General features: G+C 42.0%; 1 protein-coding gene and 1 non-coding gene across 4 annotated transcripts in view; both read right to left on the bottom strand.

Moving 5' to 3' along the window:
- Positions 1 to 24,722, bottom strand: part of hs1bp3 (HCLS1 binding protein 3) — a 67,862-nt gene extending 43,140 nt beyond the window's left edge. The window contains exons 1-4 of one of the 3 annotated variants that reach the window (XM_060853756.1): positions 24,481 to 24,722; positions 20,759 to 20,924; positions 10,778 to 10,985; positions 5,078 to 5,279 (exon numbers count right to left, since the gene is read on the bottom strand). In XM_060853756.1, the coding sequence (XP_060709739.1) occupies positions 5,078 to 5,279; positions 10,778 to 10,985; positions 20,759 to 20,924; positions 24,481 to 24,506 (602 nt within the window). In that variant the 5' untranslated portion in view covers positions 24,507 to 24,722. Of the gene's footprint in view, positions 1 to 5,077; positions 5,280 to 10,777; positions 10,986 to 20,758; positions 20,925 to 23,674; positions 23,806 to 24,153; positions 24,301 to 24,480 lie in introns of those variants that run through there. The other 2 variants (XM_060853765.1, XM_060853748.1) reach the window with 2 other exon arrangements.
- A 117-nt stretch (positions 24,723 to 24,839) lies between these two features.
- On the bottom strand, positions 24,840 to 24,921 carry trnas-aga (transfer RNA serine (anticodon AGA)). The gene has a single exon. It is a non-coding gene; the product is annotated as a tRNA-Ser (tRNA).
- Positions 24,922 to 27,390: the final 2,469 nt, after the last annotated feature.

Below are 27,390 nucleotides of genomic sequence, written 5' to 3'. Positions count from 1 at the left end.
GTTAAATTAAATTAATTCTCCTCCCAATGTTCTTTTCCCTTTATAACCTTCACTGTGCACATTTCTGCAAACAGCCTCCAAACTTCCATAAATTCAACCTTTGTCCAGACTTGGGCTTGTTATACAATCCCGGCTCCCTCTGCACGGTTACTGGCAACTACTACTGCAGTCATCTTGACTCTAACCTCTTAGATTCTCTCCCAAACCCCTCTCTCCTTCTTCAACTGCTTTTTAAAACCTGTTTGTTCAAGTATTCTAAGCGCACCAATCTCTACTTCTTCAGCTCAATCTCAATTCGTAGCATTTACCTTTTTGAAAGCACTTTGGGACCAACCTTTTGCACAACTCAATCAGCAACATAACTGCAAGTCGCTTGGAATAAATATTTTCCAGGTTTAATTAACTGTCAGTCATACATGTTTACTGATCTGGGTTTGGTTGGTCGAATCTTAGTTTGTCACTCTCTCAGGCATTATGAACAACTGATAAAACAAACCTTCATATTGAATTCGTACACATGACAATTAAAAAGTCCCCTAAGAAAGTAACTCTTCAATATGCAACAGAATATAAATAAATTATGGACACTGGAAACTCAGCCCTGGCAGCTTCTGTGGCAAGAATACAAAGTTAATGTTTCAGATCAAGTGACCCTGTTCCACCTGCTGATTTTCTGCAACAATTTCTGTTTTTGTAATACGCCCACTTTTAGGATTGTTACACTTGCTGTACAGACATGTTGTAAATAAAGTTGAATTCAGCCCTTTGCAAAATCCAAATGGCAACGTGGAGCAAGATGGAACAGGTCAATGAGAAAGGTTTGCTGCTTTACTAAATGAGAGACCCTCCCAGGTTGAATTGGAAAGATACATAAAAAGACAGACATAGGAAATACTTCATACTTTATTGTTGGTTCAGGAACAAAACTGAGCAATTGCTGCTGCCAATATTTTTCAATCATAAAAAAATATAGAGCACCTTTTGGTGTCTTTTTTGGGAAATAAAATGACCTTGGAAAAAATTCCTCAGTTACTACTCTGGCCAAGGTAGGACTGTACTGCACTCACATGGTTTCAGTGGAAAGATAGTCTGGAGACTATGTGAGATCATAAGATCGTATTGCACAACAAACGATTTCCACATTCCAAACTAACAAAAATAAGCCAGGATATTCCAGGCGCAGACTGTGGAAATACACAAATGAAATAAAAGATGAACATGCTCTGGCAAACATTATGTACAGCATACCAGTCGTTTTACATTGTTGCCATTTACAAGGTTCGTCAAGTCCTTTCTGTATTGGGGATTCTTGATCCTTTGGAGCCAGTACTGGTTGTTCTACTCAACAGCTACTGTTTAAAGATTTGTTAAAAAAAAACAAGAAACCCCCACCCCCCTGGAAGTGCTTGGGGGAAGAAAAATTAACTTAAAAAAACTTACAGAAAAAGGGAAAAAAGCCATTATTTTGAACAAAACTAAACTTAGATTTTTAAAAAGATATTTTCAATTATGCTGAAAACCACAAATCAAACCTTTTGGTGCTGAAATGGGAAGAATATAGGAGTTTGGAATGAGTTTCACAAGAACAATGGAAGCCACATCTGCAAACAGTCAGGGAGCTCTCTGCAGCCATTAATCACTACTGACTGGACTGCAAAATTCCAAATCGATAGCCTTTGAGAGTCAGCTTCAAACTATGGCCCTCTCTATTTCCAGTAGATCAATTCAAGATCCAGCTGCATCCTCGCCTTCAATGCAAGTTAAAAGCCCAGGGGATGAGCCAATCAGATATGTTGGTCCCAACAGTGTGAAACTTTCTATCTTTGTGCTTTTCATGAAGTATCATTTTTCCAAACAAAACAGACATGTTTCAAACAAAACCATTCCGTTTTTCCTTCACTACAACCTCCTAATTATGCAATTTTAATTTTCTTCTCATTCCTCATTGTGATCTAAATACCAGTTACATCCATTTCAGAGATGCATGTAACTTTTTTTTTAAAAGAAGTCTTAGTTAGCTGAAAGTTGGCCTCTGAAGACAATTTCAGTCAATTATACAAAGGAGCTGAAATAGAACAGTTCTCCATCTAAGTTTAGTGTTTGTGACAACAATCAAGAATGAACAAATGAATTAACGATTGCATTAGATCAAAAGGAAGCCAGAGAAATGGTAAACTTGAGGATTGGGAGCCAGTAAAACTCAAAAAAGGTGAGAGGGGAAGCTGTTCAAGAGAGGAAAAAGAAAATGTGAATGCAAACAAAAGGGAAACAAAGGTGGAAAATAAAAATGTTTTCAGAAATGGGGAAAGGAAAGGATTTACTCATACAAATGAGGGCCCATTACAGGTGAGTTGGCAGAAAATACAATGGTGTGCCACAGAGTTCAGTGCTAGGACTTCAGCTGTTTGCAATTCATACCAATGACTTAGATGAAAGGATGGAATTTACAGGTGGCACAAAGAGAGATCGGAAACTAAGGTGCAAGGATGACACAAAGAAGTTCCCAAACTATGTTGCTAGGTTAAGTTTGCAGACAAAGATGTGGCAATACAGAATAATTTGATAAGATGCAAAATTTTGGCAGAAAGTAAAAATGAAGCACATTACCTAAGTGGTAATGGAGCTCTGAGATGTACAGAAATATGGCTGTAATGATGTGCAAAATATTTGCATGTAATTACATTTATTATAAGCGGAATTGATTAGGTATATAGGGACATTACAGGTTACTTTTATAGCGTACTATTAGACCACCTCAAGTAGTGTCCAGTGATAGTCTCTATATTTAAAGGAAGAATATATATACATTGGTGGCAGTTCAAAGAAAGTTTGCCAGACTAATACCTGGAAAGGGCAGGGTTTCTTATGAGGATGGCCTGGACTTGTACCTACTGGGATTTAGAAGAGCAACTTTCATTTTAGACTAGATTCCCCACGTTGTGGAAACTGGCCCTTCGGCCCAACAAGTCCACACCGACCCTCCGAAGGGTAACCCACCCAGACCCATTTCCCCTGACTAATACACCTAACACGATGGGCGATTTAGCATGGCCAATTCACCTAACCTGCACATCTTTGAATTGTGGGAGGAAATCGGAGTACCGGGAGGAAACCCACACAGACACGGGGAGAATGTGCAAACTCCACACAGACAGACAGTCACCCATGGCAGGATTCGAACTTGGCTTCCTGGTGCTATGAGGCAGCAGTGCTATCCACTGAACCACCGTGCTGCCTCTTTCAAGATGCAGAAAGTCCTGAAGGGTCTTGGTAGGATAGATGCGGAGAGGATATTTTCTCTTACTGTAGAGTTTGGAACTAGGGACATTTAAAAATGAGGGTCACTCAGTTAAAACGGATTTGAGGCAACTTCCTTTCTCTCCAAGGGTTTCAAGTCTTCGGTGGCTTTAAATGTTTTCCAGGCAGAAGTAAACAGATTCCTGTTAAACATAATGGTCAGATGGGCTTTTCCTAACAATCAAGAATGGATTCATGATCATCATGATGCTCTTATTTCAAATTGCACCATCAGCTGTGGCGGGATTTAAACCCCTCCTCTCACAGCATTAGCTGAATTCCTGGATTAATATTCTAACAGGAATACCACAAGGCCATTACCCCACCCCCACCACCCCCTTTACAGCAGAGACGGAGATGTAACTGACATTTTCAATATCACATAGGGATTTGATCGTTTCTTCCCACATTCTCCATTTCCATTGGCCAGTAACCATAGGAAAAAAAAAGTTTTGCCAAAATCTAAGAGGGAAATCAAGAAAAAGATTTCTCCATACATAAGAACTAGGAGCAGGAGTAGGCCATCTGGCTTCTTGAGCCTACTCCACCATTCAAAGAAGATCAGGGCTGATCTTTTCATGGACTCAGCTCCACTTACCCACCCTCTCACTGTATCCCTTAATTCCTTTATTGTTCAAAACAAAATCTACCTAGCTTTAAAAACATTTACTGAAGTAGCATCAACTCATTCACTGGGCAGGGAATTCCTTAGTTTTACAACCCTCTGGGTGAAGAAGTTCCTTCTCAATTCAGTCCTAAATCTGCTCCTCCTAATCTTGAGGCTGTGCCCTCTTATCCTGGTTTCACCTTCCAGTGGAAACATCTTATCTACTTCTACCTTCACTGTTCCCCTCATAATTTTATATGTTTCTAAAAGATCCCCCTACCACCCACCCCTCCATTCTTCTACATTCCAATAAGTATAATTCCACTCTACTCAGTCTCCTCATAAGCCAATATCCTCAACTCGGAACACACAAAAGAACTGTTAACATCTGGAAGAGACTAAGTGGTGCAATTAGATCACAGAGGAACTTGCAAAGGACAACTGGATGCCTAGATGAAAACATATAATTTGTAACGTTACAAAGAAAAACCGACTGAATGCCAAGAGCCAAATGTGTCAGCTTTGCAAGATTTTACAAAATATCAGACTATTTTGAAAAAAATGAACCCAACAGAGAGAAAATCAGCACATTCATCACAGAGATCCATGTCTAATAGATTTCAAACTTTAGCTGTATTGGAGCCACAAATAAGGGATGCTGAGAAATGGCATTTTTGGAATAGGTAACTTTTGTTTCTAGCATGATCAAGGATGCCAATTACAGTATCTCCAGTTTTCTGATCTTTAACTAAAATTTATATTGTCTTAGTATAAATGATCTTTTTTCAAAATGCTTAAATATGCTTTAATCATTCAAGGTGAAGCAACTATTTCCAAATTTGAAATGGTAACACTTCTAGGAAGCATCTCAGAGCTTTTACTATATTAAAAAGTGGTTGATAAATGCTAGTATGCTTGACTTCTGAAATTATTTAAAGCAGACATCACTATCCCACCAAACTGTTGGAATTATTGAGATTAAGCTGACGGCATAATTTGTTTAGGGGCTTAACGTCTCACTGAAAGATGAAAGGAGAGGTAGAGTTAACATCTCTAAATCCTCATTAGCAAATAACTATGTGGGAAAATATCCAATTTCATGTTAATTTTGACACATAAGACCACTTTGGACAAATAATGATACTTCAAATATGAATTAATTTTTAAAAATACCTCACAACACCCAGCGGATCAGAAATTTCTTCAGTCTTCTCCACAGCAGGCATAAGAGTTTTTGATGACCTCAGCACACCAATATCTTCAGAGGTCTCTTGATTGAAGAAATCTCCAGAGTCGTCCCCGTCTTCTTGCAGTTCCTCATCCATAGAATTTTGAGTTTTAAATTTCAAATCACCAAGGTCTTTCGTTTTTGCTCCTATAAGGAAAAAGGTGAATTTTGTTTTTAGAATTGGCAAGTTAACAAACTAAATGTAAAATGGCAGCAAACAAACATTTTGAAACATTGCCCTGGAAAGAGAGTACCGCATCTCACTCTGCAAAACAATATTGCACATTTCTGGCAAGAGAAGAAAATAAGCCTCAAACATATGCACGTGAAGTATTGTTGAAGCTCGTAACTTATTTCTCCAGCTTGAGTTAAGGATAAGTGTAGCTGTCCTGATAGTTATATTCGTAATACGCTGGATTATACTTTTAACTCTCACCATTTCCTAATCTCTAGTTCAAAGCTTCTACTTTTCTTCATATTTCATTAAAAATCTTGACAAAGTATGAAGGAGGCCAATATCTCCACGGCTAAATTATCGCAGAATACAATCTTGTAAAGCAAGGTCACCCATCTAGAAAAATGTACACAGAATCAAGAAAGACATCTCCCATAAAAGTCACATGACTGTCCTTGTTGGTTCATTATAGCCTCAAAATCAGACAGCGCGCTCAAAGGAAGACATTCAGACAAAAAAAAAGAACTGTGGATGCTGGAGGTCTGAATCAAAAACAGAAAGGACCACAGCAGAGTTAGTATCATCTGTGGAAAGAAAACACAGTTAATGTTTCAGTTTCAGTGACCCTTCTTCACAAGGGGGGATATTCAAAAGTTGATTAAACTTCTGACAACAGAACAGACAGGGAGAGGGGGCAGGGGATGGGAGTTCGGACTTCAATATTTACAAATTGCTCTCTCTCTCTGGAAAGAGAATTTCCAAAAAACGTAATTGGCCAGTCATGATAAGAGACTCATGTTACATATCTCGCCATAAACAATTTTAATACATACTTACACTTAGCTATTAACTGCGATGTTCTTTACAGAGTAAATTTCAATGGTGGTTCCACAATTAACTAAACATTGTTAAATTTATGCAGCAAGAAAATGAGGAGAGTAAATGAGCGATACAGATTGACAGTTCATGGGCCACCTCACAAACAGCCGGCCTGGTTGTGAAACCAACTTCAATAAATGGCACGGGTGGCATGTGTATACAGTCTTAACTAAACCATCAGGAAAAAGCAATTTAAAACTTCTAAATGTCCTACTTTTAATTTCTTAGGCAATACAGCAAATTTTCCAAACTTCTGGAGCCAATATTTTTTCCAAACTGCTTAACTTGCATCTCTTTAATGGGCGAGACGTGCTCACCTCAACTCTCAACCATCTGCAACCCAAGCACAGTTTGCCAATTTATTTCCCAATTGTTTCACACATCTGGTCTCAGCCTCACAACAACCAACATCAAACAACAATGGCCACCAACAATAAGGTCTCTTTGGGCAGCTCAAACATGCCCTAGGAACACACACCATATCCTCCACAAACAAACAGGTAGACCTTCACTCTTGCTGTACAAACAAATTCACATCACTTAATCCCTCAACAAAATTAAAGTTAAAAACATTGAATGACAGATTTATATAAACCAGACATCCACATTGTCTCAATGAAGACTGGAAATAAAGATTATTTTAATAATAATTGTAAGACATGAACAACTTTAACAAATATGCATATCTTGCTACTTCAACTACATTTGTTTTTGTCAAAAGGAACTAGTCTTGTCTGCTGCAGCTACTTAACACTAATTAAAAATCCCATTCACAAGATCATGAAGTGGTGCATAAAATATATTAGAGTAAAGATTAGATTCCAGGTCTCCTATCAACATTCTCCTGCTTTTGAAAAGGAATCCCATTAAAAAGTCATACATTTCACTCTGCTCCTTGACCCTGACCCCCTCCATAATAAAAATGCCATTTTAACTCCTCTACAATGCATTTAGAGTCATAGAGATGTACAGCATGGAAACAGACCCTTCAGTCCAACTTGTCCATGCTGACCAGATACCTAAGTTAATCTAGTTTCACTTGCTAGCACCTGGTCCACATCCCTCTGAACCTTCCTATTCATATAACCATCTGGATGACATTTAAATGTTGTATTTGTACCAGCCTCCACTTCCTCTGGCAGCTCATTCCATACCCATACGACCCTCTGTGAAAACATTTCCCCTTAGGCCTCTTTTACATCTTTCCCCCCCCCCCCCCCTCCATCAGGATGAAGGGCTTGTGCCCGAAACGTCGAATTTCCTTTTCCTTGGTTGCTGCCTGACCTGCTGCGCTTTAACCAGCAACACATTTTCAGCTCTGATCTCCAGCATCTGCAGACCTCACTTTTTACTCCCCCATTCCAGAGCAAAGACCTTGCCTGTTTATCCTATCAATGCCCCTCATGGTTTTCTAAACCTCTAAGGTCACCCCTCAGCCTCCAATGCTCCAGGGAAAACAGCCCCAGCCTATTCAGCCTCTCTCTACAGCTCAAATCCTCCAACCCTGGCAACATCCTTGTAAATCTTTTCTGAACTCTTTCAAGTTTCACAACATCTTTCTGATAGGAAAGAGACCAGAAATGCATGCAATCTTCCAACAGTGGCCTAACCAATGTCCTGTACAGCCACAACATGACCTCCCAACTCCTATACTCAATGCTCTCACCAATACCAAACGCCTTCTTCACTATCCTATCTACCTGCAACTCCACTTTCAAGGAGCTAGGACCTGCACTCCAAGGTCTCTTTGTTCAACAACACTCCCGAGGACCTTACCATTAAGTATATAAGTCCTGCTAAGATTTGCTTTCCCAAAATGCAGTACCTCACATTTATCTGAATTAAACTCCATCTGCCACTCCTTAGCCCATTGGCCCATCTGATCAAGATCCTGTTGTACTCGGAGGTAACCTTCTTCGCTGTCCGCTACACCTCCAATTTTGGTGTCATCTGCAAACTTACTAACTATACCTCCTATGCTCACATCCAAATCATTTCAACCAGACAATTCAAATTCTAACCATAGAGACAGAGACAATAACAATGTTTCAGTTACTGGATTTTTCGCATCACTCCAACATGTTCTTCACATTATTCCACTGCCCAAGACAATTCTAATGCCAGAGGCCTCAAACTACGATTAGTGAACTTTGAAACACGAAGAACAGTTTAGAAAAAGAGAAATACAGGCTGCATGAGATCTGAACACTCACCTTCTCCTCCTCCTCTCCCTTACTTGGGTCAAAGACAGAACTCAGCTCCAGGTTACACTGGAAAGTGTCTGACTTTGAAAGCAGCTACAAAAGGTCCTTCTGAAAACTAACTGCTCCTGATATCTACATTACAATAGAGATGATTAGCAATCGTAATGCATGCTATGTATAAACAGGAATAGATCCAATATATTTTGCAGTTCAAGGGTTAATGCAAGTAGTCTGTTAGGTTTTGCATTGAATTTAGCTCTCTTTTTCAAAGTTCACTTTGCTCTGAAGTTGGACAATCTTAAATAAAACTCAACTGTCTGGTTGTTACAGTCTGTATCTCCTAATATCGCTCACTCCCTTCCCTGTTACAGCCAATATTGCATTGTTTTGACAAACAGCAAGTTGTCGGACCGACTGGAAAAGAATCAAGAATCTACTGGCAGTTGGGCAACTGTTCCTGACATCTTTCTGGATAGAAAGAAGAATTTGGATCTTGTTTAAAATAGCCAGAATGATACTATTTCAGACTTAAACAAATTAGTTCGTTTGTACATTACCAATTCTAAATGCTTGTTAGTTGACCTAGTTAGATATTACAACAGAGGCTAAAATCCTCCTATGGCCCGAACGAACGTATTAAGGTTTAATGCAAGGAGCTTCTATACACACACACACACACACACACACACACACACACACACACACACACACACACACACAAATAACTCATTTGAGACATAATAGTAATCTTATCCCCAAGCTCATCATTTTGAGTTCCGTGTCGGAAAATGAATTTTATCTCAAATATTTCAGTCATATATTTTATTGAGAACCCAAATATTACAATCAACCACCATTTCGACTGGGACAACACATCTATCCTGGGACAGACTAAGCAAAGACATGCCAGAGAATTCCTAGAGGCCTGGCATTCCAACCACAACGCCATAAACAAGCACATAGATCTAGATGTCATCTATCAACCCCTCAGAAAACGAACAGGAAATGACATCACCACAAACCCCAGGAACCCCATCCAGGAGAAAGATATAAATAGAAAGCAGGAGACAACAGCTTCGCTTCACTTGGAGGTCGCCACTGATGATGTTACCTAGCCAGGTAATGAAACGTCTGGATATCAAACCTACAGCTTAGTGAGCAAACCTACACTCTATTACTATCAACGCTCCACACTGGAAGTAAACCATCTCATTTGTTGAAATTTCACAACTACATATCTTTAGCGTTTACGTGAGTCATCAGAAATATGTTTACACACAAAGCACATAGGGGTGGGTGGGGGGTGGAGGTGGGGGAGTCAATCCTACAAACTGGAGGATGACAAACATAAGCTGTCTATTTAATAAAGGAGGGGTACTGAAAACAGAATGGTGAATTGCTAGAGTCCGAGGGGGTCTTGATTAGCTCCATTAACTGCACAGTTAGTTTGGATGCAGACTGACTGCAAAAGCACGAGTTCAAATGAGGAAACTACATGGAGGCTTCAGGGAAATGTGGATTAGTTGAGTGAGTGGGGAAAGGTATGGAAGTTGCAGCATAGCATGGGTGACTGTGATGTTATACACTTTGGTGTGACAAATAAAGGCACAGAATTATTTAAATATATTGGAAATGTGGATGTACGCAGGGATCTGAATGTCCCTGCAAACCAAAGAAAATACTTAGACAGGTGCAACAAACAATTAGGAATGCAAATATATATTGGCCTTATTACAAGTGGATGAAAGTTCAGAAGTTTTATATCGTCTTAGTAAGTCTTGGACTTGAGCACTGTGTGTGCAATTTTTGATCTTTTTGCCCAAGATATACTTGCCAGGGAAGGAGTGCAACAGAGATTCACTAAGATGACAACAGTGATTGCAGAATTGTTGCACAAGGAGAGATTGGCTTGAGTGGACCTGTGTTCGCTGAATTTTAAAGGAATAAGGGGAGATCTGATTGAAAGGCATACAATTCCAACAAGGCTAAATAAAGCAGATGCAGGGAGAATGTGCACTCTGGCTGGGGAATCTAGAACCAGGAGAGTGTGCCTTAGGACACAGGACAGACCATGTAGAAGAAGTGAGACAAGGTGAAATTCACTACCACAGAAGGCTGAGGAGGTTGGGTCATTGATTATATTCAAGAAAAAGATAGAGATATTAGAAGCATTGTGGGATATGGAGATAGTCTGCTGTTACCATATTGAATGGTACAGCTGGCTCAAACTTTATTGCTATTCTGCGTCAAGCCAACTTGTGTTTAAACGCTGCCATCTGACACTGAAGCAGTTCAGTTTGCGCAGGGATTGATTTCCTTATTTGTGGCCACAACACAAGGAAGTCTTTTAAGAAACACCAATTTCTTCTTGTACTGAAAACAATTACCTAAAAACTCCAACAACTCAGGGCTCGATGCGAGAGTTGTGTCCTTCGCAATGAATCTGAAGATTTCATCAAAAATCACTCTTCTTTCCCTTATATCAGCGTCTGCCACGAATAAAACTTTTCTAGGCATGGGGGGCAGTTTTGCCTTTGGATACTGGGTGATCAGCTTTTGATACAAATCATCAATCTCACTGTACTTCTTGGATACCTGAAAAGCAACAAAAAAAAGTCTAAGTTTTGTTTTACTTTACAAACATCAACACTAAGCATAACAAAAGGGCCTGGGATTGGCCTCAGAGTAAACCTGTGGCATTTGCTGATGTTTGCTCGACGTAACCCGTACTTGCTTTGGATGGAGGCTGTAGAAAAACTGATCTCAGCTTCCAATGGCTTGAGCTAATTGTCAGACCAAGCAGCGAGGTTGTGACAATCGCTGCCAAACCACACACCTCTCAATGCCACAAGCTGAAGACACTGACCTGCAAGATCAATCTTCTGCTTGTGAACAGGTGAGGTTATAAACTCTTAAAGATAATGGTCTACCAATCAGCCTGCTCTCTGCCATGCCCAACCTGTGCCAGTCAATGGGACTGAGGAGTGGCAGGGATGAGGAGAGCAGCAGAGGCCATTTATTAAAAAAAACAAAAGTCAATTCAATTCACAATAATTATAACCCTCTGTTCATTTTCTGGACGATGTTGTAGGTATTTGAAGGACGTCCCCGATTGTCAGCTCTGACAAGACCCAATACAGTTCTGAAATTGATGGTCCTTGTCACTTTAAAAAATGTGAACTGCAGAGGAACCAGTTTTAGATGAACTGTAACTTCTGGAAATATTTACCGGGAAAATAGAACAAGTCCATGGGATTTTGATGATGAGTGAGTGCTGTATTAAGCATACTTTTTTTTAAAAAAAGACTATGCAATAAACTAAAACTCAGAAGGTGAAGTTTGTTGAATGTACAATACAGCAGTATTCTTAATACATGATTTTATTGAAGCGAACCTATAATTTTATTCTATAATATGTGCCTCACATTGCTGCACATAACCACAGGAGACGGAAAAACACATTGGTACATAACTGCTTTCAATTCAAAACATCATTTTTATACAAAAAGACAAAACAATGTAAACATCATCTACGTTGAGTTACCCATGTTACTACTTTTCTGTTCCATTTTGTTGTTCCGTCAGTGACTGTATATACGTACTGTATTACATTCTCCTTCAAATACATTGGTCTCGAAATGGGAGACGCGAGTTTCACTGACAATAGTTATTATTTCTTGCAATAGGGTAGCGAGATAGACAAGCAGGAGGCTGGAAGAACACAGCAAGCCAGGCAGCATCAGGAAGTGGAGACGTTATTTCCTGAAGGGTTACACCAGAAACATTGACGTCTCCACCTCCTGATGCTGCCTGCCTTGATGTCTTCTTCCAGCCCTCTGCTTATCCACCTTGGATTCCAACAACTGCAGATTTTTTTTGTCACTATAGGGTATTGAGGTCTCTTCGGGCCTCTCTTTGGATCAATGTATCCTTTTAAGCTTTCTGGGCTGGTTTTACTGCTACTTCCTGCTAATCCATTCTGTAGGACGTCACTCCCTTGATTATTTCCTTCTTTTTCAACTCTTGTCTTTCAGAGTGGCATCGAGAGCAACTGGAACGTCCCTCAGAGATGCTGAATTAATCACCGGCTTCAAGATGACAATCTTCTAGTCAAAAAAAGAAGGGTGTTTTGCTTTAAAACCTATTCCGCAGTCACTGGCTCAGTGTGCTCGGACACGCTGCAAATCTCTTTCGACACATCGAAGGTTACCAGTCCAAGCTGTAGACTTGTTCCAGATAAGTGGCATCTGGTTGTGGTCTTTAAACAAGCTCCTTATTCATGTCCCTGCCATAGGGCCGGCAGAAACATCAGAGTCGAAAAGTGTAGCGCTGGAAAAGCACAGCAGATCAGGCTGCATCCAAGGAGGAGGAGAGTCGACGTTTTAGGCATAAGCCCTTCATAAGAAATGTGATGGTAGAGACATCTGTCCTCTCAGTGTGATTATGGTGCCATCATATGGTCTTTAGGCCACTTTTGAGGGCTTCATTTCAGAGATACTTAGTACTGTTTGTGAAGGTCATGATGTTGCATGGTGCACTAGTATCTAACTGATATTTTACGTTGACCTGATGTACTCCTTCTGCAGCCCTCAATCCTATAGTTACATCTCAGCTAGTCCCGCCTACCAACTTGATTAAACCATACAACAGGTTGGCTCAAAGTGGCTTGGCAGAATTTTCAGTTCCAGTGGTAATCCGTACCCAGGGGACTGCAGATGTTGGAGATTAGAGTAGAGAGTGTGGTGTGGGAAAAGCACAGCAGGTCAGGCAGCATCCAAGGAGCAGGAGAATCGACATTTCGGGCATGAGCCCTTCATGAGGAATGAGGGTTGTGGGTCAGGGCTGAGAGATAAATGGGAGGGGGTGGAGTTGGGGAGAGGTAGCTGGGAAAGGGATACGTGGATGAAGGTGAGGAAGAAGGCGATAGGTCAGAGGGAGCACTGATGCACGGTTCCAAAGGGTGGTGCCAAGTTGGAGGCTTGGGACTGGGATAGCGCGGGGAAAGGGGAAATGAGGAAGCTGTTGTAATCTACACCTACTAGTTCTGCTTCTCTGACATCAACTTGTGTGTAAAATGATTGTTTCTTGCAGTGAGAACACTGCACTGCCTACACTGCACAATACTTTCTTTTGCTATGCATGATGTTCTCTGAAGTATTTAAATTCTGCCTTTTGCCTGTGATTGGCCTATTGTTTGTCCCTGGAGGATCTGTCTGCATTATCTGGTCCGTTCCGTCATGAATTTGATCTTGCTGATGATTCATAACCTCAGTACTTCAGCACATCAGGGAAAGTTGCTAGATGATCCCTGGTACGGAGGGATTATTTTATGAGCAAAGGTTAACCATTTGGGGATTCTACTCACTGCAGTTTAGAAGAATGAGAGGTGATCTCATTGAAATATATCGGATTTTTCAATGGGTTTGACAGGATAAATGCTGAAAGCATGTTTCCCCTCACGGGAGATTCTAGATCTAGAGGGCAGAGTCTCAGAATAAAGAGGCTCAAATTTAAGACCGAGATAAGGAAGAATATCTTCTGAAGGTTGGGTCTTTAGAACTCCTTGTCACAGAGAGCTATGGGGGCAGAGTATTTGGATCTATAGAAGGCTCAGAAAGATAGATTCTTGTTCAATAGGAAATCAAGGCATACAGGAAAATTGCAGGAAATGGATGTGAGGAATGTTGGATCAGCCATGATCCTATTGGATTGTGGACAGGCTCGAAGGGCTGGACTGGCTTCTCCTGTTCCTATTTCCTTTGGCCTTATTGGACTCCAGACAAATCTGACTTGTGACATCTATCACAATGACCTGCAGCTGCATAATTTTACTGTTCTGTCCTTTTGTAGTTACTTGGCACCTCCCAAAGAGGGATCCTGTCCAAACTGAGCAAAGAACCCCAGGGAGGTCCGGTTTACCCACCACGGTGTGAAGGGCAGAATGCTGTGTTTGGCCATCCTCTCCTGACCCTCTTGTTGCCCAAGTCTCAATCCCTCCCTTACTGCTCCCTCACCACTGACAGTTTCAAATAGGCCAGACATATCATACTTTGAGTGGATTTAATCTGGGCTTCAATATCACTGCTACATCCTCCGACAACCTCTGTATCTGCCATTCCCTCACGCTCGCCAGCCCCAACCTCAGCTTACATCACACCTGGACTCCATTTTCTCTTTCACAGCTCGAAGGATCACAGACCTTCCTCACAGACCCTTTGGATTACATTGAACCAAGCTATTTGACTCAACTCTCTGTACCAATTCTGAACTACTCCAAGGACATAGTAAGTCAATGCCCTCATAGTCTGACCTTTCTCACACAATTGGATCCCATTTCAGCTTTTATTTTCTGCTGCTGTTGTAAAGTCCTTGTTGCTCATCCATCAAAACTGTGCACAGCTGCAACTTTGCTGTAAATGGAGAAAAGGGAATGTTCAACAAGACCTCGGTATCCTCGTGCACCAATCACTAAAAGTAAACCTGCAGGTGTAGCAGGAGTACAGACTTTTGTAGGGTTTACTTTCCACACAAGCTTCATGACACTATGTCAGTGTCCTTCTATTCTACTGTTGTTAGCATTGCTGCCTCACATTGCCAAGGATCTGGGTTCGATTCCTGCCTTGGGCAACTGTCTGTGCAGAGTTTGCACATTCTCCGTGTCTGCTTGGGTTTCCTCCGGGTGCTCCAGTTTCCTCCCACAATCCAAAAATGTGCAGGTCAGGTGAATTGGCCATGCTAAACTGCCCATTAGTCAGAGGGAAATGGGTCTGGGGGGATTCCACTTCGGAGGGTCGGTGAGGACTCATTGGGCCAAAGGGCCTGTTTCCACACTGTGGGAATCTAACTAATCTAAATCGAAACCTCCTAACTGCATCATTGCTATCTACTTTAGCCACTCGTGTGTGGTGGGAGGTTTCTCATCACTTTTTCCTGACAAATTAGCTCTTTGCTCTAAGGGTCACCTTTCCACAATTCTGGATTCTAGTTTCTCTAAACGTACCACAATACTTTATATTTTTAAAAAGTCTCCAACAAAATCTTCTCTGGAAAAAAAAGTGAAAGTAAATCGAAATATCTAAATCGTGTATGGTATTGGCACTCTCCCCTTCCTGGTTCAAAAAGGAAATCTTCTCAATCCTTTTCAAGGGTTGCAAATTCTTGTTTGTAGGATAGGGGATCAAATATAGACAGAACAAACAATCGCACTTCTCAAACTAGCATCTGCCTGCTCAAACCTTCAACTTTAGTGCCATCTCATGGCTTCCTCAAACCATTACATCTCCTATAGGAATGCAGACAGGATAAAGAATTCAATTTTTAAAAATTATTTACTTGTGAGATGGGGCATGGAGGGCTAGCAAGCATTCATTGCCCATCCCCATTTGTCACCGAGAGGGTGGGAGTGAGCTGTGTTGTTGAAATGCAGCAGTACTCAGTATAGGGATGCCTACAGTGCTGTTGGGAAAATTTCAAGATTTTGACCTTGAATGATGAAATAGTTCTTAAGTTAGATTGGTGTGTGGCTTGCAGGTGAACTTGCAGATGGTGCTGCCATAGATCTGCTGCCCTTGTCCTTCTGTGATGTGGAGGCGCCAGTGTAGGACTGAGGTGGACAAAGTTAAAACTCACACGACAGCAGGTTACAGTCCAACAGGTTTATTTGGAAGTACAAGCTTTCAGAGCGCTGCTCCTTCATCAGGTAGCTAGTGGGGCAGGATCACAAAACACAGAAAAGATTACAGTGTCATGGAGTTTGATTTAGATAAATGTGAGGTGCTGCATTTTGGGGAAGCAAATCTTATTTGGACTTTACACTTAACAGTAAGGTCCTGGGAAGTGTTGTTGAACAAAGGGACCTTGGAGTGCATGTTCATAACTCCTTGAAAGTGGAGTCGCAGGTAGATGGAATAGTGAAGGCGGCGTTTGGTATGCTTTCCTTTATTGGTCAGAGTATGAAGTACAGGAGTTGGGAGGTCATGTTGCAGTTGTACAGGACATTGGTTAGGCCACTGTTGGAATATTGTGTGCAATTCTGGTCTCCTTCCTATTGGAAAGATGTTGTGAAACTTGAAAGGGTTCAAAAAAGATTAGCAAGAATGTTGCCAGGGTTAGAGTGTTTGAGCTATAGGGAGAGGCTGAACAGACTGGGGCTGTTTTCCCTCGAGTGTTGGAGGCTGAGGGGTGACTTCCTAAGTTTATAAAATCATGAGGGGCATGGATAGGGTAAACAGGCAATGGCTTTTCCGTGGGGTGGCAAGTCCAGATCTAGAGGACATAGGTTTAAAGTGAGAGGGGAAAGATAGAAAAAGGGGCAACTTTTTCCATGCAGAGGGTAGTGCGTGTATGGAATGAGTTGCCAGAGGAAGTGGTGGAGGCTGGTACAATTGCAACATTTAAAAGAAGTTTGGATGGGTATATGAACAGGAAGGGTCAGAAGGACATGGGCTAAGTGCTGCCAAATGGGACTAGATTTATTGAGGATATCGGGTCAGCATGGATGGGTTGGACCGAAGGGTCTGTTTCTGTGCTGTACATCTCTCTAACTTCTGAGAGGGAAGAGAGGGGCTAATGGTTAAAGTGTGGGGGATCCAGCTGAGGGCCCTGTCAATAACAATGCTGGGAAATGCTCAGTTGAGGAAGAAGGTGGACATTTCAGAGGACCTTTGTCCACGTTGGCATCATCAGAACAAATGCGACGGAGACAGAGGAACTGGGAGAATGAAACAAAACCTATACAGGAAGCAGGGTGACATGCTGGTGTCATCATTGTAGTGACTAGGTTCTAGAAACGTGAATCAGCTCCCCCTTTTTGTGAATCCCCTTTCAGCCAGTCACAGCAAATATTGTCATTTCCTTCACAGCACAGATCACACTTCAATTAAAATAACGGGCTCGTCAAAATGAGGAGCCAATCACAAGGTTTTCCTGGGTAACTACTCACCCAGACATCAAACACACAGAATTCAGGGAGCAAATTGAGAAATGAGAGACTGTCAGTACAGGGAGGAAGGGTAAAAGCAACACATTTAAAAGTGCTGCGGCTTTTTGAGGTGCTGGATTTTGCCCAAGGCCACCGTTGTTTAATGCTTGGCTAGAATCCCCAACATTAGCAGAGTCAGTAGATAACTTTGGAAACAAAATATAGGGCCAGGTAAAGGCCATTCAGCCCACAAGCTTGCTCTGCTATTCAACATGATCCTGGTTGATCAAACTCAGTGCCCTGTTCCTGCTTTCTCCACATATAACTTGATCCCTTTAACCCTAAAATCCATATCCAAAATTACACTGAAAGCCATAGTCTTAGAATTGCCCAACATGGAAATCTTCAATGTTTTGGCCTCAACAGTTTCCTGTGGCAAAGATTTCCACAGGTTCACTACTCATTTCTTCTCATGTGTCCTAGAAGACCATCTCCTTATCCTGTAACCCACTGATTCGAGACTCCCTGGCCACTGAACAAAAGTGTTGACTGCAGATACTGGAAATTAGAGCCAAGAGTGTGGTGCTGGAAAAGCACAGCAGGTCAGGCAGCATCCGAGGAGCAAGAAAATCCATATTTCGAGCAAAAGCCCTTCATCTCTGGCCACTGAAGTTATCCTTCCTAAAACTACCCTCTCAAATCTACTTGGAATTTTATAGATTTCTAAGAGACCCTGTCATTTTTCTAAAGTCTAGTTAATATAATCAAAATGATCCAGTCTCTCTCCAGATAACAGCCCCACCATCCCAGGAATCAGTCTAGTAAACCATCGCTGCACCCTCTCAATAGTCAGAACATCCTTCCTCAGATAAAGAGGCCAAAGCTGTACACAATACTCCAGGCGTAGTCTTACCAATGCCCTGTATACCCCTTTCCGCCTTCTGCAAAGACCATTCCCTCCGTGACTACCTGGTCAGGTCCACGCCCCCCCTACGACCCACCCTCCCATCCTGGCACTTTCCCCTGACACTGCAGGAACTGTCAAACCTGTGCCCATACCTCCTCCCTCACCTCTATCCAAGGCCCTAAAGGAGCCTTCCACATCCAAAGTTTTACCTGCACATCCACTAATATCATTTATTCTATCCGTTGCTCCCGATGCGGTCTCCTCTACATTGGGGAGACTGGGCGCCTCCTAGCAGAACGCTTTAGGGAACATCTCAGAGATACCCGCACCAATCAACCACACCGCCCCGTGGCCCAAAATTTTAACTCCCCCTCCCACTCTGCCGAGGACATGGAGGTCCTGGGCCTCCTTCACCGCCGCTCCCTCACCACCAGATGCCTCAGAACACTTCAACCCCAGGGCATCAATGTGGACTTCAACAGTTTCCTCATTTCCCCTTCCCCCACCTCAGCCTAGTTTCAAACTTCCAGCTCAGCACTCTCCCCATGACTTGTCCGGACTTGTCCGACCTGCCTAGCTCCTTTTCCACTTATCCACTCCACCCTCTCCTCCCTGACCTATCACCTTCATCTCCTCCCCCACTCACCCATTGTACTCTATGCTACTCTCTCCCCACCCCCACCCCCCCTCTAGCTTATCTCTCCACGCTTCCAGCTCACTGCCTTTATTCCTGATGAAGGGCTTTTGCCCAAAATGTCGATTTCGCTGCTCGTTGGATGCTGCCTGACCTGCTGTGCTCTTCCAGCACCACTGATTCAGAATCTGGTTTCCAGCATCTGCTATCATTGTTTTTACCTCATTGTGGCAAGACATCCCTATACTTGTTATGAAGGCCAATATACAATTTGCCTTCTCACCACCTGCTGCACCTACAAATGTTTACTTTCAACAAATGATTGTCCTCCAAAGTTTGCTTTTTCACTGAGTACTGTCTTCCAACATGAGAAGAAAACAGAGGGAGAGAGGAAGAGAGAGACTTAGACAGAGGCTTCCAAATTCTGCTATTATGAGGCATAATTTCTTCTCTCTGCTCCTCAAAAACAGCTACTGAAATATGATTTGTTTGAATGTCCTAAAATCTGATTTCATTGTCTTTCTAGGCTGGCTAACTGACAGGCAAATCATTCAGAATGATACAATCCTTCAACTGCAGAACAAGCCATTCAGCCCATCACTTCCACACTGACCCTCCAAACAGCATCTCACCAAACCCACCACAACCCAGTTAAGAGTGAACCACACGGTTGTGGATCTGGAGGTCATATGTAGGCCAAACCAGATACAGGCTGTAGTCTCCTTCTCTAAAAGACATTTGTGAACCAGATAGATTTTTCTGACAATAAAGCAAGAGTTCCAAAAGGTCATTATTAAATCAAATATAAACTCTACCAGGATTTGAATCCTGGTCCCCCCAAAACATTACCTCAGACTCTAGCAATAAAACCAACAGGTCATCACCTCCCATACAAATGCTGGTCTAGCCAAATAATGGCCAAACTCCACAAGAGTGCATAAACGCAATGCCAATTCACCAGGGGGCTGTCTATGGACATAGCTTATCTAAACCGGGCTAGAATTCCAATATTTGATGCACATTGAGCCTATACACTCTGGTGACAGGATTGTGTGCTGCATCTAGTTCATGCTGGGACATCATAATCTCTGGAACAAAGTCCTCTACATCTGAGAGAGGTTGGCTCTAATTCTCACTTGCTTGTCCTATCGAAAACGGTAAGCCTTCTTTCTCAAAGCAAGGTCAAAATCTCAGCCATCACATTGCAATTTGCAGATTAAAAAAAACTCAAAGTATTTAAAATTCTCTATTTTTTAAAAATCATTCACCCTTTCTCACCATAAATTTTCAAAATGGTGCAAAACAAGTAAACACTTTTGCTATAAAAAGAATAATATTTCAGTAACGTTATGACTTTTTCTACACCAAAAGCACTGTAGTGTAACTCAGTGTATAGTGTCAAAGACATCTCATAATTTTCTATTTTTCTAACAGAATCAATACACTTTACCAAGAAAATGGTTACAGGTTTCCAAACACCTTGTTAGGTGGCATAAGTACAGCTATTTTAAACTAACTTTCTCATTAACAGAGTGGAAAATTGCTTTTGATCATTAATTCCATAAGTAGATTCAAGTTGTAGAGGATGAGAACCTTTACATTTGTGGAAACAGGCCATTTGGTTCATCAAGTCCATACTGACCTTCTGAAGAGAATCCCCTCCCACCAAATCTCTGCAACCTTGCAATTCCCATGGCTAATCCACCTGACCTGCACATCTTTGGACTGTGGGAGGAAACCAGAGTACCTAGAGGAAGTCCATGCAGGCATGGGGAGTACGTATGAAACTCCACACACAGTTATCCAAGGCTGGAGTCGAACCCTTGTCCCTGGCTGTGAGGCAGCAGTGCTAACCACTGAGCCACCATGCTGTCAAATGCATTATAAAAATATTCTTCTTCACTTACCACTAACTGAACAACATCTTTGGGTTTGTGCCTTGCAGACTTGAAGGAGGCCAATTGAGTGACAACAACAATTTGATACTCCACATGGCCTGACATCAGTTTGCCATGGATCTCCTGGTACTCTGGGACTGCCAAGTCTATTCCAGTGTGTACATTCTGGATTGACCTGAATCGAAAACAAAAGTTACAGGAAAAGGATTTGTTACTGAAAGCATTTCAATAAATGAGCCTCTCAAAGGCCTCGCAAGCTTTGTAGCTATCTGACAATCCTACTTAGCAAATGTCAATGGTACAGGTGTGTGCTTCATCAGCTATAATGTGTGTTTCATCAGCACAAATTGGCTATAATGCAATTGATAAATTTTGAACATTGTTTGGATAATGCAAACTCGCTACTGAATGGGTATAGTGATTTTCTATTATCAGTTTTCCATAGCATGATTTCTCTAGCGCGAGGTTGCAGTGGAACACAATTGCCCTGTTGTAGTTGAACATTTCTGTTACCCAAGTACCATGAAATGGAAATGTGGATAATCCTAGAACATTCTGAATTGAATCACACTATTTGCATGAACTCCCCAACAGATGATAATGCTGCAATGTTAAACACAGTTGCTACCAAAATGTATTCACAGTGTGAAAAAATGTTACTTGATTGAGAAAGCTAGAGCCATACACCTGATAATTGGTATGACTTCTAAATAATGATCAAGAAATAACAAATGAGATATCTTGAGTCTCTACATTGTTCAATCTGAAATCCATCCTTGAATTAGGTGGATGTACATTAGATGTCAATATTCTCCGAGTTAACACAATGGTGACAACTGTGTCAAGTCCATTACTGAATGATTCCAGCATTTCTCAAATCAATGTTAAAACCAGTTGTGGGCCCTACCCCTATGTTTACACTGGTATAGCCAGACCATTCAGTAAAAGGCTGACATAACATCGAGGGATGAAGAACGTAAATGTACTATAGTTAAGTTTGCAGATTACAAAATTAGGTGGGAAAGCAAGTGTCACAGATTTTCCAAAGATATATGGACCGGTTAAGTGAGAAGAATAGAGAAATGAATATTATTTAAATTGTGAGAGAGATATGCAGAAAGATACAACATAGAGGGATTTGGGAGTCGTGGTCATAAAAAAACTAGCATGCAGCCTCAGCAAGTGATCAGAAATAGTGATGAAGAAAGCTTTGAAAGCTAGTGCTTCCAAATAAACCTGTTGGACTATACCTGGCATTGTGTGATTTTTAACTTTCTCCATTCCCAACAATATCCTGGTTATTCTCTTCTGAACTATCTTCAGTTTAATAATATCCCTCCAATAAAAGGGCTACCAAAATGCACACAGCACTCCAGAAGAGACCTCAGTAACATCCTTTGCAACCTCAACATGATGCCCCAACTCCAATACTCAAAGGTCTGAGCAATGAAGACAAGCATGCCAAACACCTTAACCACCCTGTCTACCTCTGGTGCAAATTTCATCTACGCAAACCCCTAGCTTTTTCTGTTATACAACACTACACAGTGCTTTGTAATTAATTGTATAAATCCTCCCCTTGTTTGTTTTGGCAAACACAATACCCCATCTTTACTCAAATTAAACTCCACCTGCCACTCCTCAGCCTACTGACCTAATTGATCAAGGTAACCTTCTTCACTGTCCACTACACCACCCATTTTGGTGTCATCTACAAAGTTACTAACCATGCCTTCAATATTCTCATCTAAAATCATTTATATAAGTGGCAAAAGTGGACCCAGTACTGATCCCTGAGGAACACGGTTGGTCACAGGCCTCCAGTCCAAAAAACAACCCTCCACCACCATTCTGTCTCCTACCATAAGGCTAATTTTTTATCCTATTAGCAAGCTCATCCTGAATCCCATGTGGTCTCACTTTAACAAATAGTATACGATGCAGAACCTTGTCAAATGCTTTACTAAAGTCCAGGTTAAAAAATGTCTACTGTTCTGCCCTCAGTCTTTCTGGTTCCTTCATTTAAAAACTCAGATCAATTTTGAGACACTATTCCCTTTGCACAAAACCATGCTGACTATCCTAATCAGTCCTTGCCTCCCCAAATACATGTAAATCCTATCTTTCAGGATGTGTCAATTCTATTTATATGTAAAAATGATAGGAATTTTCACATTTAAGAGGAGACAGTAGGCAATCACTGAATAAGTATATCAAAGACTTTAACTATTCTTTTGGTATTTTATTCAATTAGCACAAAATCTGTTTTGCAAGTATCCATCACCAGCCTTAAATAGTCCTAATTAGAGTATTATCCATCATACAACCTTATCACAATGTGGGTTGCAGTTAGGAAATGTCCCAATTATCCAACCATGATAAGCATTTATATAATCAACAGTACAAGTTGCTACACAACATTCCAATTAAATATGATGCCAAACGTTTCTGTGGAGGATAAGGATAGCTTTGGTGAAAGGTAAAGAATTTAATGACCATCTTAAAAAGGAGTGAGAGATGGACAGGGTTAGAGTGGAAATTCCAGAGCTTGATCACAAGCAACTGAGGGTATGCAGCCAATGGTGAAGTAAAACCAAGGACAGATGAAGCCAAACTTGGAGCAGTGCAAATATCTCAGAAGGCTGTGGGGCTGGAGAAGATTACAGCGATGGGGAGATGGGGAAGGTGTAGGCTGTAACGAAAAATAAGAATTAGAACTTTAATAAGAGGATGCATTCAGACTAGGAGCCAATGTGGGTCAGAGTGCAGGGTTGATGGGTGAACAGGACTGGTGCCAGTTAGGACATGGGCAGGAGAGTTTTGATTGAGGTCAACTTTACAGAAAAGACAGCATAGGAAATGGTCAAGCCGAGAAACAATAAAACCTTATTATTCTACAAATCAAACAGCAATCCATCCTGTTACCAGCAATAGAGGGATTGCACACAGCAAAAAAAAACTGCTTTTTTAAAAAAAAACGAGCATCTCCGGCAGTGAAACGAGCTACTATATTTTATCAGCAACATTATATTTCTTCATTGCAAAACTTGAAAAGAAAACCACACAGATCGATTTGACTCCAAGGAACCTGAGAGAGAATTGTTCAGGCCCGCAATGCTGTTCAACCTCCATCTTAAAGAACTGGTTAAATTAAAAAAATGAACACAACGACGTGTCCGTGTCTTAAATGCCAGCTGATTAAAAAGTGCACAATATTACACTGAGCAACTGCATTTCGAGAGGAGGCAAATGTAAGGTTTTATGTGGACACCCTGGTCCACATCAGAGTTCAGAGTAAAGACTGAGAGTCCAAGTTTGCTTTTTTAAATCCACTTTTCCAGCTAAACTCTCAGTGTAAACACAGAGTAAGTTGCTCTTGTTTAAAAGATCACCCCCTACTGCACCAGTGTGACATTTTCCAGCCTGTCTTCCCGAGGCCTTCGCGAGAATTACACTTTTACGGTTCTCTTCCGCAATGATAACAAAACTGCACCAGTCAATTCATTTCAGAGATAAGACCAAAGCCAGCCCTCCCTATCCTGCAAGGTCCGCACTCGAGTTGCTCTGCCCCTGAGCGGTGCTTGTAGTTTTAAGCTCAAGTGACAATACGGAAATAAAGGGACAAACAGCTGAGAGCCCTGTGCAGGGACAGGGACAGCCGCGGAGTGAGTGGGGCATCTGACACCTCTCCCCCTGTCACACTGTGCTGTGGCTGCACAAACCTCCCCTACCTGGAAGTGATGAGACCCTCAGGCATGTTTGTGAGAACTGCCTGCACTCTCAGACTCACACTGAAAGAGAGAGAGCTGGGTTTCAGCGCAGAGAGACTCTGCAGCTTGTGACAGTCACGGGATTCAGAGAGAGAGAGAGTAGGCAGTGACTATCCCTCCCAGGGTCATACTCCAAACATTGCCCAACAACTGCAAAAACCCATCACAGCTCTTTAAACTCCATCGGAGACACTGATCTCTCTCTCTCTCTCTCTCTTTCTCCCTCCCTCTGTGCCACGCCTGCCGACAATTAAAGTTCAGATTCGATGTTTCCCCGGATCTCCAGCTGATCCTGTTTGTAACAAAATATATTGTCAACACGTAGTCGGCAGGATTCGAACCTGCGCGGGGAGACCCCAATGGATTTCTAGTCCATCGCCTTAACCACTCGGCCACGACTACTTGCTTGTATACTTTCTGCTACTGCCAATTCATTCACTTGCTCCTCGTCTGTTTTAAAATCACACAATACAAGATTATAATCCAATAGTGGTGCCTCTAAACACTGTAAACCTGTTGGACTATAACCTGGTGGTTTATAACTTTGTACACCCCAATCCAACAAGGCGCCTTCAACTCATGACTTTTAAAACGTGTGTGCCATGTATTTTTAAACATAGATTTCACTGGTGTTGGTGAACACTCTCTAAAACTAACACATGCACCGGTCAAATGTGGATTAGAAGGCTCTTTCTTCCAGACCTTGCTCTGAACCTCCTGTTCCATTCTGGTCTCTAAATTACTTTTAGGTTTGACAGAATTTTTGCACCGCTCCAAGTTCCATTTTAAGGAGGAGAATACTGCAGCTGGAAGTCTGAAACCGTAAAATTTTACAGTACAGAAGTAAGCCATTCAACCCATCTGGTCTGTACCAGCTCCCAAAAGAGCCACCAGCTAGTCCCTCTCTCCAGCCCTGTCTCCTTAGCCCTTAAAATTCGTCACTTTCAAATGCATATACATCCAGCTCTCTTTTTAAACCTCCCATGGTATCCAACTCCACCACTCTCTCAGGCAGTGCATTCCAAATCCTAACAACTCTCTGAGTGAAGAGGTTTCTCCTCGACCAAGAACCAAAACATTATCTCTGACCGCTCGCAGATGTTGCCTGACCACTGAGCATTTCTAGCATCTCACTGTCTTATTGTTTCAAATTTTATGAAGATGCCAGACTCAAATTCCAGAAACATAGGAGCACAGGGAGGCCATTCAGCCCCTCACACCGGCTCTGCCATTCAACATAATCATGGCCTATCATTGAGCTCAACACCCTTATCTTGCACCCCCACTGTAACCTTGATCCTTTTAGCTACAAGAGCATGATCTATCTCCTTCTTGAAAACACAATGTTTTCTGGTCAAATTTGAATGCAGAATACAGGGTTAGAGGCAGGATTCTTGGCAGTATGGAGGAACAGAGGGATCTTGGCGTCCATGTCCATAGATCCTTCAAAGTTGCCACGTAAGTTGTTAGGGTTGTCAAGAAGGCGTATGGTGTGTTGGCTTTCATTAACAGAGAGATTGAGTTTAAGAGCCGCGAGGTTATGCTGCAGCTCTATAAAGCCCTGGTTAGACCACACTTGGAATATTGTATTCAGTTTTGACCGCCTCATTATAGGAAGGATGTGGAAGCTGTAGAGAGGGTGCAGAAGAGATTTCCCAGGATGCTACCTGGATTGGAGGGCATGTCTTATCAAGGAAGATTGAGGGAGCTCGGGTTTTTCTCATTGGAGTGAAAAAGGATGAGAAGTGACTTGATAGAGGTGCACAAGATGATGAGAGGCAGAGAGAGCATGGATGACTGGAGACTTTCTCCCAGGGCAGAAATGGCTATCACGGGGGAGCAGAATTTTAAGGTGATTAGTGGAAGGTTTAGGGGAGTTGTCAAAGGTAGGTTCTTTACACAGAGAGGGGTGGGTGCATGGAATGTACTGTCCGCAGTGGTAGTAGAGTCAGATACATTCGAAACAAACTGGGTACCACAGCCACATTTGCTTCCTCAGTGCCTGATCACCTTCCTCTCCTTCCCCACTCACCCATTGTACTCTATGCTACTCTCTCCCCACCCCACCCCCCCTCTAGCTTATCTCTCCATGCTTCCAGCTCACTGCCTTTATTCCTGATGAAGGGCTTTTGCCCGAAACGTCGATTTCGCTGCTTGTTGGATGCTGCCTGAACTGCTGTGCTCTTCCAGCACCACTGATCCAGAATCTGGTTTCCAGCATCTGCAGTCATTGTTTTTACCTACTTGATTTTAACCCTACTGCGAATCCTCTTGCAAGGATGCCTGTCTTGAAGAAGTTTTCCTCCTCTCTCTACAAGAATCTCAGGGAGTCCCTCTCCCACTGCAACTCCCAGGCCATTTCCTCTGCCCTGAAGCTCTTCAACCATGTCATAAAACAAACTCAGTACCACAGCCACATTTGCTTCCTCAGCGCCCGATCACCTTCCTCTCCTCCCCCACTCACCCATTGTACTCTATGCTACTCTCTCCCCACCCCACCCTGCTCTAGCTTATCTCTCCATGCTTCCAGCTCACTGCCTTTATTCCTGATGAAGGGCTTTTGCCCGAAACGTCGATTTCGCTGCTCGTTGGATGCTGATCCAGAATCAGATACATTCGGGACATTTAAGCAACTCTTGGATAGGCACATAGAAGTTAATACAATGAAGGGTTTGTAGGTTAATCTAATCTTAGAATAGGATAAAAGGCCGGCACAACATCGAGGGCTGAAGGGCCTGTACTGTGCTGTCCTGTTCTATGTTCTATGTTTTGGGCTCAACCCTGTTCTGTGGTAGTGAATTCCACAGGCTCAACACTCTCTGCCGCCTCACCTTTAGAATTATATGAATATTTTAATACAATCATTTCTGC

Source organism: Hemiscyllium ocellatum, chromosome 3 (genome assembly GCF_020745735.1).
Source record: "Hemiscyllium ocellatum isolate sHemOce1 chromosome 3, sHemOce1.pat.X.cur, whole genome shotgun sequence".
NCBI classification, from domain to species: Eukaryota; Metazoa; Chordata; class Chondrichthyes; order Orectolobiformes; family Hemiscylliidae; genus Hemiscyllium; species Hemiscyllium ocellatum.
The sequence above is the reverse complement of the archived record's forward strand: the minus strand, read 5'-3'. Positions and strand labels throughout refer to the sequence as shown.